This window comes from Megalobrama amblycephala, linkage group LG2 (assembly GCF_018812025.1).
Source record: "Megalobrama amblycephala isolate DHTTF-2021 linkage group LG2, ASM1881202v1, whole genome shotgun sequence".
Lineage (NCBI taxonomy): Eukaryota > Metazoa > Chordata > Actinopteri > Cypriniformes > Xenocyprididae > Megalobrama > Megalobrama amblycephala.
Window position 1 is genome coordinate 31804423 of NC_063045.1, and position 16369 is coordinate 31820791.

General features: G+C 40.3%; 1 protein-coding gene across 3 annotated transcripts in view; it reads right to left on the minus strand.

The window, feature by feature from the left end:
- Positions 1 to 9855, minus strand: part of megf10 (multiple EGF-like-domains 10) — a 107720-nt gene extending 97865 nt beyond the window's left edge. The window contains exon 1 of one of the 3 annotated variants that reach the window (XM_048170519.1): positions 9808 to 9855. In XM_048170519.1, the coding sequence (XP_048026476.1) occupies positions 9808 to 9825 (18 nt within the window). In that variant the 5' untranslated portion in view covers positions 9826 to 9855. Of the gene's footprint in view, positions 1 to 7534; positions 7775 to 9807 lie in introns of those variants that run through there. The other 2 variants (XM_048170535.1, XM_048170525.1) reach the window with 2 other exon arrangements.
- Between the last annotated feature and the right edge of the window lie 6514 nt (positions 9856 to 16369).

The following is a 16369-nucleotide window of genomic DNA, read 5'->3' on the forward strand; positions in this document are numbered from 1 at the left end:
AATGCTGTTCGTTAAACTTTTCATTGCAATTTTGTTCACTGAACTGAAATAAAAACCTATCAGGGTTTCCACAATATAAACCACAAATATTAAGCAGCAAAAACTGTTTTCATATTGATAATAAGAACCATTCATAATAATTAAGCACTAATAATAACTGATCAATAATAATTGCAGAAAATCAGCAAATTAGAATGATTTCTGAAGGATCATGTGAAACTGAAGGCTGGAGTAATGATGCTGAAAATTCAGCTTTGATCACAGGAATAATTTACATTTTAAAATATATTCAAACATAAAATAGTTATTTAAAGTGTAATAATATTTCACAATATTTATGTTTTACTGTATTTTTGATCAAGTTAATGCAGCCTTGGTGAGCAGAAGAGACTTCCTTCAAAAACATTTAAAAAAAAAAAAATCCAAACTTTAGAATGTATGCCAGGAACTTAATGATGGCCAATAATGGAGTTTGCTTAAGACAGATGACTATCAGTGAGGAGTCCAGATTAACTGAAGTCCTGGAAGAACAGCACAGAAAAAAGACACTGTCTGTTAGAGACTCTGTCACTGAGATTGAAACAGCAGGGGAAACACTAGAGAAAGTGTGGAAAATCCTTCAGACCACCACTGACACTGCACTGTACTTCACTATATTAAAGGGCAGCCAGAATCTGGGTCTGAAAGGACATTTCTCATTCTGTAGAGGGCTCTCAACTGTTTTTAAGTTTAGACCCCTAGCTGATGAATCAGATCCAGCTCAGGGTCCATCTCTAGAGTTTCACAGGAATAACAGGCAGCAGTTCATTCCAGCTACAAGCTACACATCAATCTCTCTAAGATGACCATAAGGGTGATGCATGGGGAGCAAAGACCCGCAGTAGTCATAGAAGGTTCATGTTGTCAATGTATTTTGTGAGCATTCAAATGTTTGTGCTGATTTAGTGTCACTATTGTATATTAAGAATCTGGCTGCACAGCAGGACTTTGTGTGTTTTATCTGTAATGGGGGTGTATGCTGACCTATAAGTAGTGCTCTCTGAGAGCAGTGCTCATTGATGGTGTGTTTGCAGGAGGCTAATGGGAGTACCAGCGCTGGCAAACATCAGTTTCACTGAGCTAATGCAACACAGCTGCACTCACAAAGCTCTCAACAACTGTGGCAGTGCATAAACAGAAGTGTTGCTGTGGTCCGAGACGGCTGTACACTGCAGGCGCCTGTGGGGGGGATTCCTACAGCCTTGAACACTGTCTAACCCAAACTCTGTCCAGTCATGCCATTAAGCCATAGAATCTATGAAGTCATTCCACCTTGCTCTGAGGCTCACTCTCTGATCCAGTTAGCATAAAACAATTATTTGCATACACATACTGAGTCCTGTTTTTTTTTTTAATCAGGACTGCTTGTGTCAAAAGCAAGAGTCCTACCAGTGACCCACCACCACATACCACTTAGATTTTGAAGTCACATATGCAGGCTTTTATTTTCCCTTTTTTTTTTTTGGTAGTATAAATAGCATGAGTGGTAGTATGTTCACACTAAAAATTCCAAAAATAAAAAGTGCACTTCAAACACCTGGATGAGGCACTTAATTAACTGAACTTAATTAAGTGAACAACGTGTGGAATGTTGGACACTTCATGCACTCAGCGGTCACAGCTTTCATTCACAATTAATCATTCACAAACTCTGTTATAATCGCATTCAGTGTATCTGAATGTACAATTAACCCAATATGAAATGTACTTTGATTATAATTGGCAGCTCCAGACACACCTTAGTGTATAAATGTTAGTGTATTATAGTCCATAATTAAATTCTCAGTCTGTGCTTTATAATTTAATAATTGTTATTTAAAAAAATGCTTTTTCAAGAGTTTCAAGAGTTAAATAAAAAGTCACTTGTAAAGTAATTACCTAATTATCCCTGCATAAACAAACATGAAAAATAAATGACATTACACAAAGTCTTGTCCAGACTTCCATGAAGACTTTTGCCCCCAAATTCAGTAGCGTAGATTGCAAATGTATTCATATGGTATTACAATATAAAGGAGGTTTTCTCCAGTGATGTGGATTAAGGTCTCCAAGGACTCAAATATATTTGTATTATGGGAGAGTTTGTAGAATCGAAATCAAAAATCAAAAAGCACATTTGTGTTCATTTTTGAAACAGAGTACACAACCAATTCACAAAACTAATACTTTACCATGCTTAGGCAGTCAGTTTGGCATGCATTTGTGGATTACATGGTAAATACAAAAAAATGTGTATTTGTGTATATGTGAAAGACAAAGGGCTCACTAAGTAAATTCAAAACTTTTGATGAAAACTGTTGATGAGCATAACCAGCCTGCTGATAATGTGACCCCACAATCCCATCAAGAAAAATAGCAAAAACCCTGCAACAGTCTAGTCGGAGTGCATGGTCAGTGAGCTAATTGAGAGGTCAAAGAGGTATTGAGAGAGCAGCACTACTCAGGGGATCATGAAGGACTACATGCAAAGTGTGTAGTCTCTAAACTGTCTCTAGCACAGTAGATGGAAACAGATGTTAAGAGCAGCGCAGTGACAACAGAAATCACACTGCGTCTGTTTCAGTCTTCTGCAGCTGCGCATTCAAGAATTAATTCTGTATATTTCAATGTACACAGGTGTTGCTGCTGTGAAGTGAGTTTGATCCTTTAAGCAAATGTTCCGTCGATCATGTGATCAGCTTTGCCCATTAAGCCCTGCAGACATGTGGGGTGAAGCGGGTGAAGTGGGGGCATACGGGGCAGGAAATGAGTGTTGTGTCTACCAGATTCATACATGTCTAGTGCCACTTAAAGAGCCCTCAAACACTCGAGGGAGAAATATAACATTACACTTTTCATCTGTGCGGGGGAAGAGGATATAACTGACATACATTCTGAAATCTGGTGGAATGGAGTGTGATATATCTGAATAGTTTATTTGAAATTTTAATGTGGACACGTCTATGTATGAAGCTTTGTATCTGGTTTATGGATGAAGACTAAGAATATGTAAGGCAATACCATAACATTTCTAGAAAGGATAACCGGCTCTCTTTAGAAGAAGTACTTGAAGAGTTATGCCGCGCCGATAGCCTCGTGGGCAGCGTTCCGACATATAGCGCTGTTGTTCTTCGGGCGACCCAAGTTTGTGTCCTGGCTCGTGGGCCTTTCCCGATCCCGTCCACCCGCTCTCTCTCCCACCTCCCTTCCTGTCCACTCTATACTATCCTATCACAATAAAGGCAAAAATCTAAGAAAAAAAAAAAAAAAAGAAAAAGAAAGAAAGAAAATTGAAAGAGGTGTGCTGACTAGCAGTAAATTGCAATTTTCCTCTCTACCTGCACTTCACAACAACACAACCTTGCTGACAACCTCGACAGCCAGTGGCACAGTTCCTCAACAAACCATCCATACCAGCGTAATGAATACAATCCTCAACTGGATGGAACCGGAATAAATACTTTGAATGTTGCGATCCCATCGGACTTATGATAGCTACCTGAATCGTAACAAAGCACTGTTCACCAGAGGAGAACTGGCCCCGACTAAGCCTGGTTTCTTCCAAGGTTTTTTTCTCCATTTTAACACCTGTTTGCCACCTGAAGTCACCTGTTGGAGTTTGAGTTCCTTGCCGCCTTTGGCTTGCTTAGTTGGGGACACTTGACATTTGATATTCAACAGTGCTTTGATCTGCCTGCATTGACACAATTTTCTTTAAGAGCTGCTGTGCAGCCAAAATTATATACCAGTTATCACTGTAAAGCTGCTTTGACACAATCTGCATTGTAAAAAGCGCTATATAAATAAAGGTGACTTGACTTGACTTGACCTTGTTTCCTAGGACAACTGCCATTTTACATTTTACTTGACGTGAGAAAGTAACATAGGAAGCTATGTGAAATTCATTCAGAGTAGTTAGACTGAAACAGATTTCCAGAAATGTGATTTGAAAAGGATTTCAAACCACATTTTAATGTAACATAAAATGGATTTGTAAAAATTACATTTCATGTGATTTTTTGCTGTTCACACTTGTTAAATACAATAGTATTCTAATCGTATATGCACAAAAATCAGATTTGGACCAACAGTGTGAACAAGGCTTTTCTGTGCGAGTAAATTCTTCAAACACTGCAACGGTTGTGATATGACATCATGCTCAAGTGTTTTTTAAAACAACATAAATTAAACATATAACAAATAATAATGAATGTAAAATATATAACCTACTCCACTTTCCTTAAAGTTTGTGTTCTTTTTAAATACTTTTTAAGACATTACACGGTGAAGTTTCAGTCTACTGTAGATCTCACTTTGAAAGGAAGGAAAAGTGAATATGACTGCTTCTTTACTGTCTGTATATGTGGGCAACAGTGAAGGCAGCGCATTCCTTTAGAACCATGATTAAACTGACTGGAGTTACATGTGCATTCAATGGTTTTAACGTACACCTTCTAGCCAATCAGAATCGAGTTTTCAGACAGATCATGGTAAGAGTGATTTTAACATGTCATGGTAATGTTTAGGTTTTGGATGAAAACATCTCAATGGACAAAGTGAATCATGTCACTTAAAAGATTTTTCATGTACAAGATTAGTGAAGTGTAAGAATTGCACAAAAGCTCAAATGCATCAGAAAGCAGACTGAGGTCATCATAGCATTGGGGTTTTGGAATAGAGGGCTCATCTTTGTATGTCACTGATGTTACAGCCTTTTTTTTTTTTTCAAAATGGCCAATAAACACACACGTGTGCTTGTCAATCAACACGTCTCAGTTCAACTCCAAACGATTGTCCCTTTCAGCAGGAAACAAACACATTTATGTTCATTCTTTTTCTTAGTAACAACAAGACTTCAATGGCAAATGACAAAAACAACAGAAAATAAAACTGAGTCTAGAGTTTGACTCAAAATTAACTGCATGTCTCAGTGCCTCAGTGTGACGTGACGTGTTCAAGCATTACTGTGCATCTCCACGAGACTCTCAGACGATTCTCATCAACTGAGAATCGTCTACTGTTTCACAGCATGTGTAAGGAGAAAGCAATCCATGTACAGCTGTGCAGCCGATGGATGTGAAATTTTCTCAGCTACTTATTTTTGTCTCTCAGAAACATTGGTCTATGAAAAACCCTGTAATTATGATGGGAATAATGCTGTTTTTATTGCAAGCAGATGGAGCATGGAGCTTGCTTTAACAAACAGACAAGTAATATGATAATCATACAGTCAGAATCACAGCACAGTAACATACATAATATTTTGCAGCAATTTTGGAGGGGCTAGCAATAGCAAGCTTTGAAAGCATAAGATCCCACCCTCCCTTCAGAGCATCTCCAAAGCCACGTCTCCTCCAAAACACATGAACGTACACAACAGAGTCTGCAAAGCGTTACGAGATGAGAGACACCGTTAAATTACCTCATGTCTCAAAGCAGATAACATCACAATAATAATGAACGTAAACAACTTACAGAGCTCTGGCTTGTACCACCTGACTGCTGCAGATTAATTTCTCCATTGATAGTGAAAAGCATAGAATGCAGCATAAGCTCGTTGTTTTGGTTCAGGAGGAACTGTAATAGGCCGCCACTAGTTTTTTTTGCTGCTCGCTGACTGCGTGTCTACAACTCTGCATAGCCTTACGAAACGTGTTGATGATGGTGTGTGATGTCTGCAGGAGCAGGGTGAGCAGAGGTATGGAAATACATAGGTTTACGGGCAGGTAGGACATCGTATTATTATTGTATTTGGACTGAAAGAATTGATTGGACGAACCTTTTTTTGGTCCTGAGACTTCCACAGAAGATATATGTACATTTTAAAATATTTAGACCACTTCTATTATTGATTGCTATCAGGATGTGTAAAAAGTTTAAACCATAACAAAAAGTGTTGTATGAAAAACACTGCCTATACACTACCTTTAAAAGACCCTGTCAACATAGCAAGAAGCAGCTATTAAAGGGTTAGTTCACTAAAAAATGAAAATTCTGTCATTAATTACTCACCCTCATGTTGTTCTACACTCGTAAGACCTTCGTTCATCTTCGGAACACAAATTAAGATATTTTTGATAAAATCCGATGACTCAGTGAGGCCTCCATTGACAACAAGATAATTAACACTTTCAAATGCCCAGACAGGAACTAAAGACATATTTAAAACAGTTCATGTGACTACAGTGGATCAACCTTAATGTTATGAAGTGACGAGAATACTTTTTGTGCACCAAAAAAACAAAATAATGACTTTATTCAACAATATGTAGTGATGGACGATTTCAAAACACTGCTTCATGACGCTTCAAAGCTTTATGAATCTTTTGTTTCGAAACAATGGTTCGGAGCATGTATCACACTGCTAAAGTCACAAGATTTCAGTAAACAAGGCTTTGTTACGTCATAAGTGTTTCGAAACATTTCAAAATTTTAATGGGTCACGTGACTTTGGCAGTTTGATACACGCTCCGAACCACTGATTCGAAACAAATGATTCGTAAAGCTTCGAAGCTTCATAAAGCAGTGTTTTGAAATCGCCCATCACTAGATATTGTTAAATAAAGTTGTATTTTTTTTTTTTTTTTGGCGCACAAAAAAGTATTCTCTTTGCTTCATAACATTAAGGTTGAACCACTCTCGTCACATGAACTGTTTTAAATATGTATTTAATACTTTTCTGGGTATTTAAATGTGTTAATTATCTTGCTGTCAATGGAGGCCTCACTGAGCCATCGGATTTTATCAAAAATATCTTAATTTATGTTCCGAAGATGAACGAAGGACTTACGGTGTGGAACAACATGAGTAGTTAATGACAGAATTTTCATTTTTGGGTGAACCCTTTAATTGAATCAGCAATCCCTCCACATGCACGGTCTCTCACAATTAATAGCTGAACCAATGGTATTCTGAGAAATATAATGCATACAGCTACTCATCTTGAGTTTAAGAAGAATCTACTTCATAGAGCACTTCTGTCAGACGTGGGGCTGTACGCTGGTGTCATTTGTGATACTTCACCTTAACTGTGTGTTTAAATGAGAAGATGTGAAGAGCAGCTCATCCAGAGGCTCATCATGAGTCACATGAGCATGAACAGAAGGACAAAACACTGACACAGACACACTCAGCAGGGGCCACACACTTTCACTCACTCTATCTCTCTCAGAGTACACAAGACTTTTAGCAGCATCACTGACTGATGTGATACAGTGTATGTAAGTCTGAGATAAACACATCAAACAAACGAGACATATTAAAACACACAAATAACTGTGTTAATATTATCTTATTATAAATATTTAAGACGTATGTGATCATCACTTCAAAGATCATTAAAGGCACTTGAAAATATGTCAAGATTACCATAAAATTCCTATTCATCTAAGATTAAATCCGATCTATTTTATCTTAAAGTATTTAATTACATTTAGTGCCGTTTTAGTCAGAATAGTAATATTTAATCTAATTGTAATGCATTTTATATAAAGTGATTCACAAAAATGAAACTCACCACCTTTAAACAAAAGTTTTACGACCCGTCCAAACACATGGGATCCGCTGAAATGAGCGTCTCTTTTGTTCAAATATTTTCACAGAAGCGCTCAAAGTATCGAGTGATGAACACTGACTCTCCTTCAACTCCACACAAGACGCGACGCGACAGAAACGCAACTTTATCATGACGTCACATGGGAACAGCCAATAGGAACAGCTGCTCTGCGTTGAATGAAAGTCACAAAAGCATCTTGAGCCCAAACGCCAATAGTAGCTACGAATTTCTCTCTTCCTATTCCTAATCAAACAAACCTGATTAAGCCTGAAATGGATGACTCGGACATCCTACATGTGTAGAAGGCTACTGTTGGTGCTGTAATGTGTAAATGTTTAATCTGTTGGTGAAGAGGAATGGAAAACACTGATCTTGAGTATCACTTAGACCAGTAACTGGAGAGTAATAATTTTAGCTACTACTGATCAAAGATCAACATTTGCTAATATTAACTGCACTGCTATCGAGTGCTCACTACTTAAGGGACCAATTGCATAAACTTAGCCACCATGTTGAGACTATTTAAGAACTAGACAAACTAGCAGTTAACCAAGGGGTAATCAGTCTTACTTTTCCTAGTCAAATTATACCAATCTACCTTTTTAGGTAACTGAGTTAAACAAGTTATGAGCAGTCTTGAAGAAAACAAAATTATTTGATTAACTTTAAAGACTAGTCTAAGCAGTTTATGCAACATGCACAAGGACTGTTAATCTGTGAACAGAATGCTTGGTGAGATGAAGTGGCGCCATCTCGAGTTCATGCAGACAATTCTTTCAACAGTAGGCTATTGTGAGGATTCAGTACCGCGTGAGGACCCTAGACCTGATTCAAACCTGACACAAACAGACCCACGGAAATAATTCAGTTTTTAATTTATATTATCCTTTCACCTTATTTGAACGAAATAGTAGGACCTGTTCATGATGGTGCTTGATGCAACTTGTAGGTCTATGTGCTATAATTATTTTCATTAATCAAACATAAACACACTAGTTTTGCCATTTACTGCGCTCCGTGATTCTTCTAGTTACGTATAGCAGCGAATGAAACGATATGCATAAACAGAAATACTTCCGCGTTGAACTACGTCTTTCTTTTTAAGAAAACGGAATTTTAAACAGAGCGGGTCCGTTCGTATGATAAAATTAGGTAAAAATGTCAAGAATGTTATCAGCGGTTATGTTGGTTAGGAAAATGTGTCAATTAAATGTAAATAACAGTATATAGTTCCTGAAAACAATAATACAAATACAGAAGAAAAAGAAAAACCCTGCAGCCAGCTGTTAGCCTACTGCAGGATCATGCTATTCCTATTCCCAACGCTTCTAATGGGAAAGGTTTTGATACGGGTAAAACAAGATTGAAGGCGCAAAATAAATAAATAAATAAATAATTATTATTATTATTTTATTTGGGGGGAGGGGGAGGGTATTTATTAACAAAGCACAGCACAAGAAAGGGTGATGCAGGAACACTCCAAACAGAAGGGCCGACAGGAAACAGTGACAGGACAGCTGAGGGTGACTGCTAGAGCCAGCTGTGGAAGACAGTTCGAAGAGCTGCTGAGGACGTGACAGGGCCAAGTAGATGGTGGTGAAGACTGAGCAAGGCACACTAAATGAAGCAGAGATCTGATACTTGCTCCACACAGACTCTTAACCGGTCTAGCTGCCAGGAAGAAGGAACCAGCAGGCAGGAAATCTCAGGGAGCAGGGCAAGGAACCACAACGACACAAGACAACATGAAAAACAACAAGAGAGGACAGCAAAATAAAGCAGGCAAAAATTACTAGAGAAACAAAATAAAGAACTACACTATAACTGGAAAAAAGAAATATTACAAGACTGCTACCTTGCAGAGAATCTACTAGTGCAGAGAAGAAGAAATCAAATAAAATCGAAATTTCGAAAATCGAAAGACAAAACCAAAATAAAGACTAGAGAGACCTAGAGCAAAAAGACTTGAACTAGCACTCACTTCAAAGCGTCATCAGCTGCACTTCAGGGACCTATCCATATGTTAATAAAGTTTGGTTATTTTAAAAAAATATAATAAATATTAATAAAGCAAGATGCCCCATTGAAATATATGAGGTATAAAGTTTATTTAAACTGTAAAAGTAAAGCATATATAATTGTGTAATAATATAATTGTGACAGATATGAAGGGGGAGGAGAATTTATACGTGCATCACGTTTCTCGATGAGAAAGACTTCCGCAAAGGATGCACCTGTGTATCGTCGCTCATGACTCCTCGGGAAGCCTCCTCACTCCTCGATCCTTGCCTCCTCGCGGTGCAATTAGAGAATTGAGATATCCTTCAAGATGGCTGAGCTCGATCGTTTTCCGGGTCATAGGATGAAGGACGGAGGAGTAGGGAGACGAGGAGGCATATTGAGAAGCACCCCGAGTGTGTCCGAGAGCGAGCGAACCTGCGCGCGAGAGACCGAGTTCGTCCGAGAGCGAGCCAACCTGCGCGAGAGAGACCGAATATGCGCGCGAGAGAGATCGAGTTTGTCTGAGCATTAGTAAATTAGTAAACACTGATCAGATTATATGCAGTCATTAAAACTATTCTAATGTAGGAGTGGAATTTGGAGACCAATACAGTTTCAAAATTGGGATAAAATTTTAACAGAAAGAACACAACAATTTAGTGTAATTCTACCATTTCAATACCATTTTATATTTGCAGCAATGGTTACAGCTATAATTCTACAATATAAAAAATAAAACATTACATAAACAATACATAATTAACATCTTTAGTGGCATATATAAAATGTAGGCTATACAGACATATCAAACTATTATTCAGTAGATGGAAAATAAAGAAGAAATAAATTATGGTACATAATTTTCTATTTATTAAAGCACAGGCAAAAAAAAAAAAAAAAAAAGGCATTGACAAATTGGCTGAAAAACTGACCCAAACTGAATTCCATCATAAATAGCCTATAACAGGAAGTTAAGCAAAAGGAAAATAGCACTTGCTTTAACACGAATCCTTTAAAAAAAAATGTTCATTTGTTCAATTAAATTCTCATTATTCATTTACCCTGATGCACAACTGATGCATCATTTACCCTGATGCACAACTTCAGCAGAACACAGATATGTTTAGAAAGAAATTTGAAATCTGTAGATGCATACCATGAAAATAAAAGACTGCAATCATTTGGAAAGAAATCAAATAATGTCTTATAACAAAACAAACAAAATTTGCACTCAATTCATTAAGCTGTGTAACAAATATGTTACCATGTTCATGTGAAAAGAAAGTGATGCTTTGATTGCAATATGAACTTCAACGAACTTCACATGGGAGTTTCAAACCGAATTTCAAACAGCATCAGAGCCCTGTTCAGATGCACTAGTTTAAAGGTGAGGATGTTTTAATTATTGATTTGTTTCTTGCATAAATCACAATGGTGGAACCCATTTTCTTGCATTATATATGCATACAGAGCTTGAATTTCCTGCAGATTCAAAAAATGCATTTGTGTTCTGAAAAAGAAAGTCATGTGCACCTGAATGGCATCAGAGTAAGTAAACAATGAGAATCTTCATTTTTGAAACTATACTGCTTTATAGTTTAATCATTATGATAACAATGTTAAAAAACAATGTTAAAGAGAAAAGTGTAAATCGCTCAGTCCAATGAGAATAACTAGTTTGTCTATAAACCTTAAGAAGAGTCCACTTTTTTCCCTTTATGTTAGAAAATGTAACACATGACAAAATATTTATCATTAACACTGCACATGGCTGTTGTGTTCTTTCTATTACACTTTTATCCCAGTTTTTAAACTGTAATATTGGTCCCCAAATTCCACTCCTACAGTAGAATTGTTTTAAATGACTGCATATAATCTGATCACTGTTTACTGGCTCGTTTCCACTGAGCGGTACGGTTCGGTTCGGTACGGTACGGTACACAATTTTTGACGTTTCCATTGTCAAAAGTTGTGAATGGTACCCTAATTCCGAACCGTACCGTACCACTTTTTTGGGACCCTTTCGTTGAGGTACCAAGCACAACAGTACCGTTTCACGAGTTCACATTTACATATAATTAAGTACAGTAAGGGTTATGCATATTTGGCGTGCTGTCCGGGGGGAGGGCTCCGAGCTTGGAAATTTTGGCCCGAACCCAGAGTACTCCCCCCCCCCTTCGTTGAGATAGAAGTAGATAGAACTGAAGTGAGGAGAAGGGGTGGAGGAGGGATGCTGATGAACTGTCAGACGAACAGAGGTAAGTCTGCTGTATTTATACCTCTTGTCCTGATTGCATTGATTAACTGAATGCTCTCCACCTGAGCTAGTTAGGTTAATTATCTGCACCTGTTCCTCCCGAACCTTGTTTAATAAAACATCATTTCACGAGTTCACATTTACATATAATTAAGTACAGTAAGGGTTATGCATATTTGGCGTGCTGTCCGGGGGGAGGGCTCCGAGCTTGGAAATTTTGGCCCGAACCCAGAGTACTCCCCCAGATGCAAAAGAGCAAAGGACAGCCGCTAGACCAAATAGCCCCCCCAAAGCCTTAAGATTGGTGAGCTGGCGTTTCGAGAAGCCTGGTTGTTGAACCAAGAGGGCCCATGTTGTCTCTGATGATGGGGCAGCTTGCAGCGCCGGGCCTTGATGGACGTTGTTAACTGATGGACGGAGGGAGGAGTGGTGAGGTTCAACAACCGGCCTAAATGGCCTATAGAGCCTCCAACGGGAGCGGCTTGTGGAATCGGGTGAACAGGCCCTGTTGGCCGCCTGCGGATGAAATAGTTTAGAATGCACGGCAATACTCAACTGGGAGGGTTAACGTTGCATCCGCTGGGAGATCAATACTCGCTGGATGGAGAAAGAAAAGCATATTTTCACCTGGGAGGGTTAACGTTACATCCGCTGGGAGATCAATACTCGTTGGATGGAGAAAGAAAAGCATATTTTCACCTGGGAGGGTTAACGTTACATCCGCTGGGAGATCAATACTCGCTCGATGGATAAAGAAAAGCATATTTTCACCTGGGAGGGTTAGCGTTACATCCGCTGGGAGATCAATACTCGCTGGATGGAGAAAGAAAAGCATATTTTCACCTGGGAGGGTTAACGTTGCATCCGCTGGGAGATCAATACTCGCTGGATGGAGAAAGAAAAAGCATATTTTCACCTGGGAGGGTTAACGTTGCATCCGCTGGGAGATCAATACTCGCTGGATGGAGAAAGAAAAGCATATTTTCACCTGGGAGGGTTAACGTTGCATCCGCTGGGAGATCAATACTCGCTGGATGGAGAAAGGTGTTTTTTTTTTTTTTTTTTTTTTTTTTTAACCAATGAGGGTTTGATGGGCTTTTTTGATGTGGAACTGGTTGGTTCTGATGTAACTTTGGAAGGCGTCCGATGACCATCTTCCAAGAGCTTGGATCTGCTGCTGAGAGAGGCCTTTTTGGGCTGCCGAGGTTGCTGCCCCAATGCGGAAAGAGTGGCTGGAGTAGTTTTTTGCTGGGATGCCTGACTGTTGAAGAACGGATTTGAGGTGCTTTTGGAACCAAAAGCGGGAGACAGGTTTGTTGGAGTCGTCTATGAAAAGGGGTTCGTAGGGGGATTTAGCCTGAGAGCTTCTTAGTTGGAGGTACGCGAAAATGGACTGGAATGGTTGGATTGGTGAGGAAATGTTGAAAATATAGATGAAGTGTCCTTTTTTAGCTTGATCTGTCTTGCTTTGTTTAATTAAATATGAGATTGTATCGTTATCGAGAACAGACAAGTCTGCAATGGTGGGGTGGATTTTTGGATCGAATTTGGAAGTGATTGTGAGTTCCGAGCATCTTAGAAAACCAAAGAAGGCCAGAATAAACATAGCGTCAAGTGTGCGGGCGGTATTGAGAGGCTGGTAGCCTGAGCGGAGGGTATTGATGCATTTTGTGAGAATGTCTAGTGTTATGGGTTGTCTGGGGTCGGGACGGGTGGGCTGGGAACGTTGAATCCCTTTGATTAGGAGAGAGGTTTGTGAATTATTAATCTCAGTGGAGGGAATGCCAAACATCAATTTGTGAAAAAATTGGATGCCGCTCAAGTAGCCTTTGATAGACCCGACTTGGAACCCTTTGACAATGTTGAGATATGAGATGAAAGAGGTGATTGAGAGGAGAGAGAAATCGGGAAACGGCGTGTTATATGACAAATGGAATGCTTTAAAACATCTCCAAGCTGTCACATAGGATTGCAGTGTCCTCGGGGAGACTGCTTGGAGGATTGTGTCGAGCGACGCGTCAAGGAGGGGTTTTAACGGGTGTGTTACGGGAATATGAGTTCTGAAAAGTGAGGTACTGGAGTTGGAAATTGGTCTGCCTCTGGAGCCAGCATCCTGAATTTCTGAAACAGAAAGCGAGACAGAGAGTCAGCAATTTTGTTTTCTGACCCGGGCACATGTTTAGCGATTATGATAAATTGGTCACATGCTGAGATCCAGATTAGACGTCTTAAAAAAGGCATCAAAGCGAGTGAATTGGAACGGCCTTTATTAATGCACTGGACTGTTGCTTCGTTGTCACAATGCACTAAAATACTGTTAGCTGTCCATTCTTTCCCCCACAGGAAGGCTGCTACTACGAGAGGATAGAGCTCAAATAGCGCTGAGGACTGTGGTATGTCCTGAAATTGAGGGGCCATGGTGACGCAAACCAGCGTCCTTGGTAAAAACCTCCAAAGCCTATTGAGGGGGCTGCATCTGTGAACAGCTGGATATCCACAGGGGAAGAGACGAGATTATTATAGAAAAAAGATAGGCCATTCCACTGTTTAAGAAATGTTATCCATAACCTGATTTCATCGCGGCACGCCTGTGTTAAGGAAATTAAGTCCTCTAGCGCGTGAGCCGAGGAGGCGAGTGAGAGGAGATGCGCGATGAACGGGCGGCCTTGTGGGATGATGCGCATGGCGAAGTTTAAGTGGCCGAGCAGGGACAGGAGTTCGCGTTTTGAACAATTTGAACTGTCTAGAAGGGTAGAAGAGACGAGGATTATCCTATCGATTTTTTCCTTGGGCAGGGAAGCTTGGTATTTGACTGAATCCAAATTAATTCCAAGGAATTCGATGGATGTGGCGGGACCCATTGTTTTTTCCTGGGCGATGGGAATTCCGAGCTCAGAAAAAACGTTTTGAACCGTAAGGATATGGGCCGCTGGAATGGCGTTGGGGGGCGAAATGATTAAAAAATCGTCTAGCAGGTGAATGAGGTGAGGAATTGCGTAATTGTTCGACAGAATCCAGCAGACCGCTTCTGATAACATGTCGAAAATTTTGGGGCTGCTTTTGCATCCAAACGTTAAGCGAACAGCGAAATAGAATTTCTCGTGCCAGCGCACCCCGAATAAGTGCCATGAATCAGGATGAATGGGCATCACTTTAAAAGCAGACGTGATGTCGATTTTTGCGAGCCAAGCACCCCGACCTACGATTTTTATCATTTCGATTGCATGATCTATATCATGGTATTTGAGAGAGAACTCGTCGAGTGGAATCAAGCTATTTATGCTTGGGAACAGGGAATTATGTGGAGCTGAGAGATCGATTATGAGGCGTTTCTTACCTGAAAATTTTCTCGTAGCCACTCCAATAGGGCTGATGCGAAAAATGTTGAATGGAGGGTTGTCAAAAGGGCCGATCATGAAACCTGACTCGACTTCTTTTCTAATCAGGTTGTTTACGGTGTCAGGCTCAGCGAGAGCAGATTGGAGATTATTACAGATGATGTTTTGGGAAAGCGTGCTTTCCACGCCAGGATTAAAACCATGTTTGAGACCAGATAGCAGATAATCAGTGAATTCGGCGTCCGGGTGGTTCGCAAGTTCAAAAGATAGGTGAGAAATATTCACAGGAGTCGATAAGTAATTTTTTGTTTTTTTTATTATCCGCTTTAGACACGGGACATACAGGAAATGACCTCCCCCATAGGACAACGCGAGCTCAGCCATGAGCGATAGGTAGTCATTCAGTTTGCGTCGCCTATGGGGGAATGCTGAACAAATAATTTCTGTGAAACGGCTGAAAGCAATAGCAAATTCAGAGAAAGAAAGTAAACGTGATGTATGAATGTTTTGGTTTTTTAACGTGACAGAAAAATCCCCGCAGTCTATCTGGCGGTTAGAGTCACCTACTGGAAGCTGAGAAAGAAGGTTAGCCAGATCTATGTCCGCACCTGCCAAGATCTGTGCTAGGATGTTGTGGGCCACTGGAGGTGGTTCCGCGGCGACTGCGTTTGATGGGACGGGCATCGGAGTTGCTGTGAACAAGAATATTGTGATTTAGAATGTAGAAGAAGATTGTAGGGGAGAGAAGCCGGGGCTGCGACTGTTGGCGGAGGCAGCCTCACGCTTGAGTCGGCCTGTGGGGCTTGAGGAGGAAATTGGAGAGAAGAAAAAGAGGGAAATTGAGGGAAAGACTGAGATGTGTAGGCCTGCGATGCAAGCGGAGGCAGCCTCACGCTTGCTTGTGCTGCTGGAGCTGCAGGCCACTGAAAAAGGGGGGGGGTTTGCGGCAATCGCAGGAAGGTGATGAGATGCTTGAGCCGTTAACGGAGGCAATCTCACGCTGGCATCAACTACGGGAGCTAAAGGCCACTGCAAAGGAAAGGGGTTAGAAACAGTAGGAGGACAAAACTGCGAGGCTGAAAGAGGGCCGGCGGGCCCGGCTGCGTGTACGTTGGCGGGAAGAGCCGCGGTGAAATGCTGCTCCGAAGAGGGAGGTGCACAATGCCTTGATGCTGCGGAATCTGGGACGCGGCCCAGGCT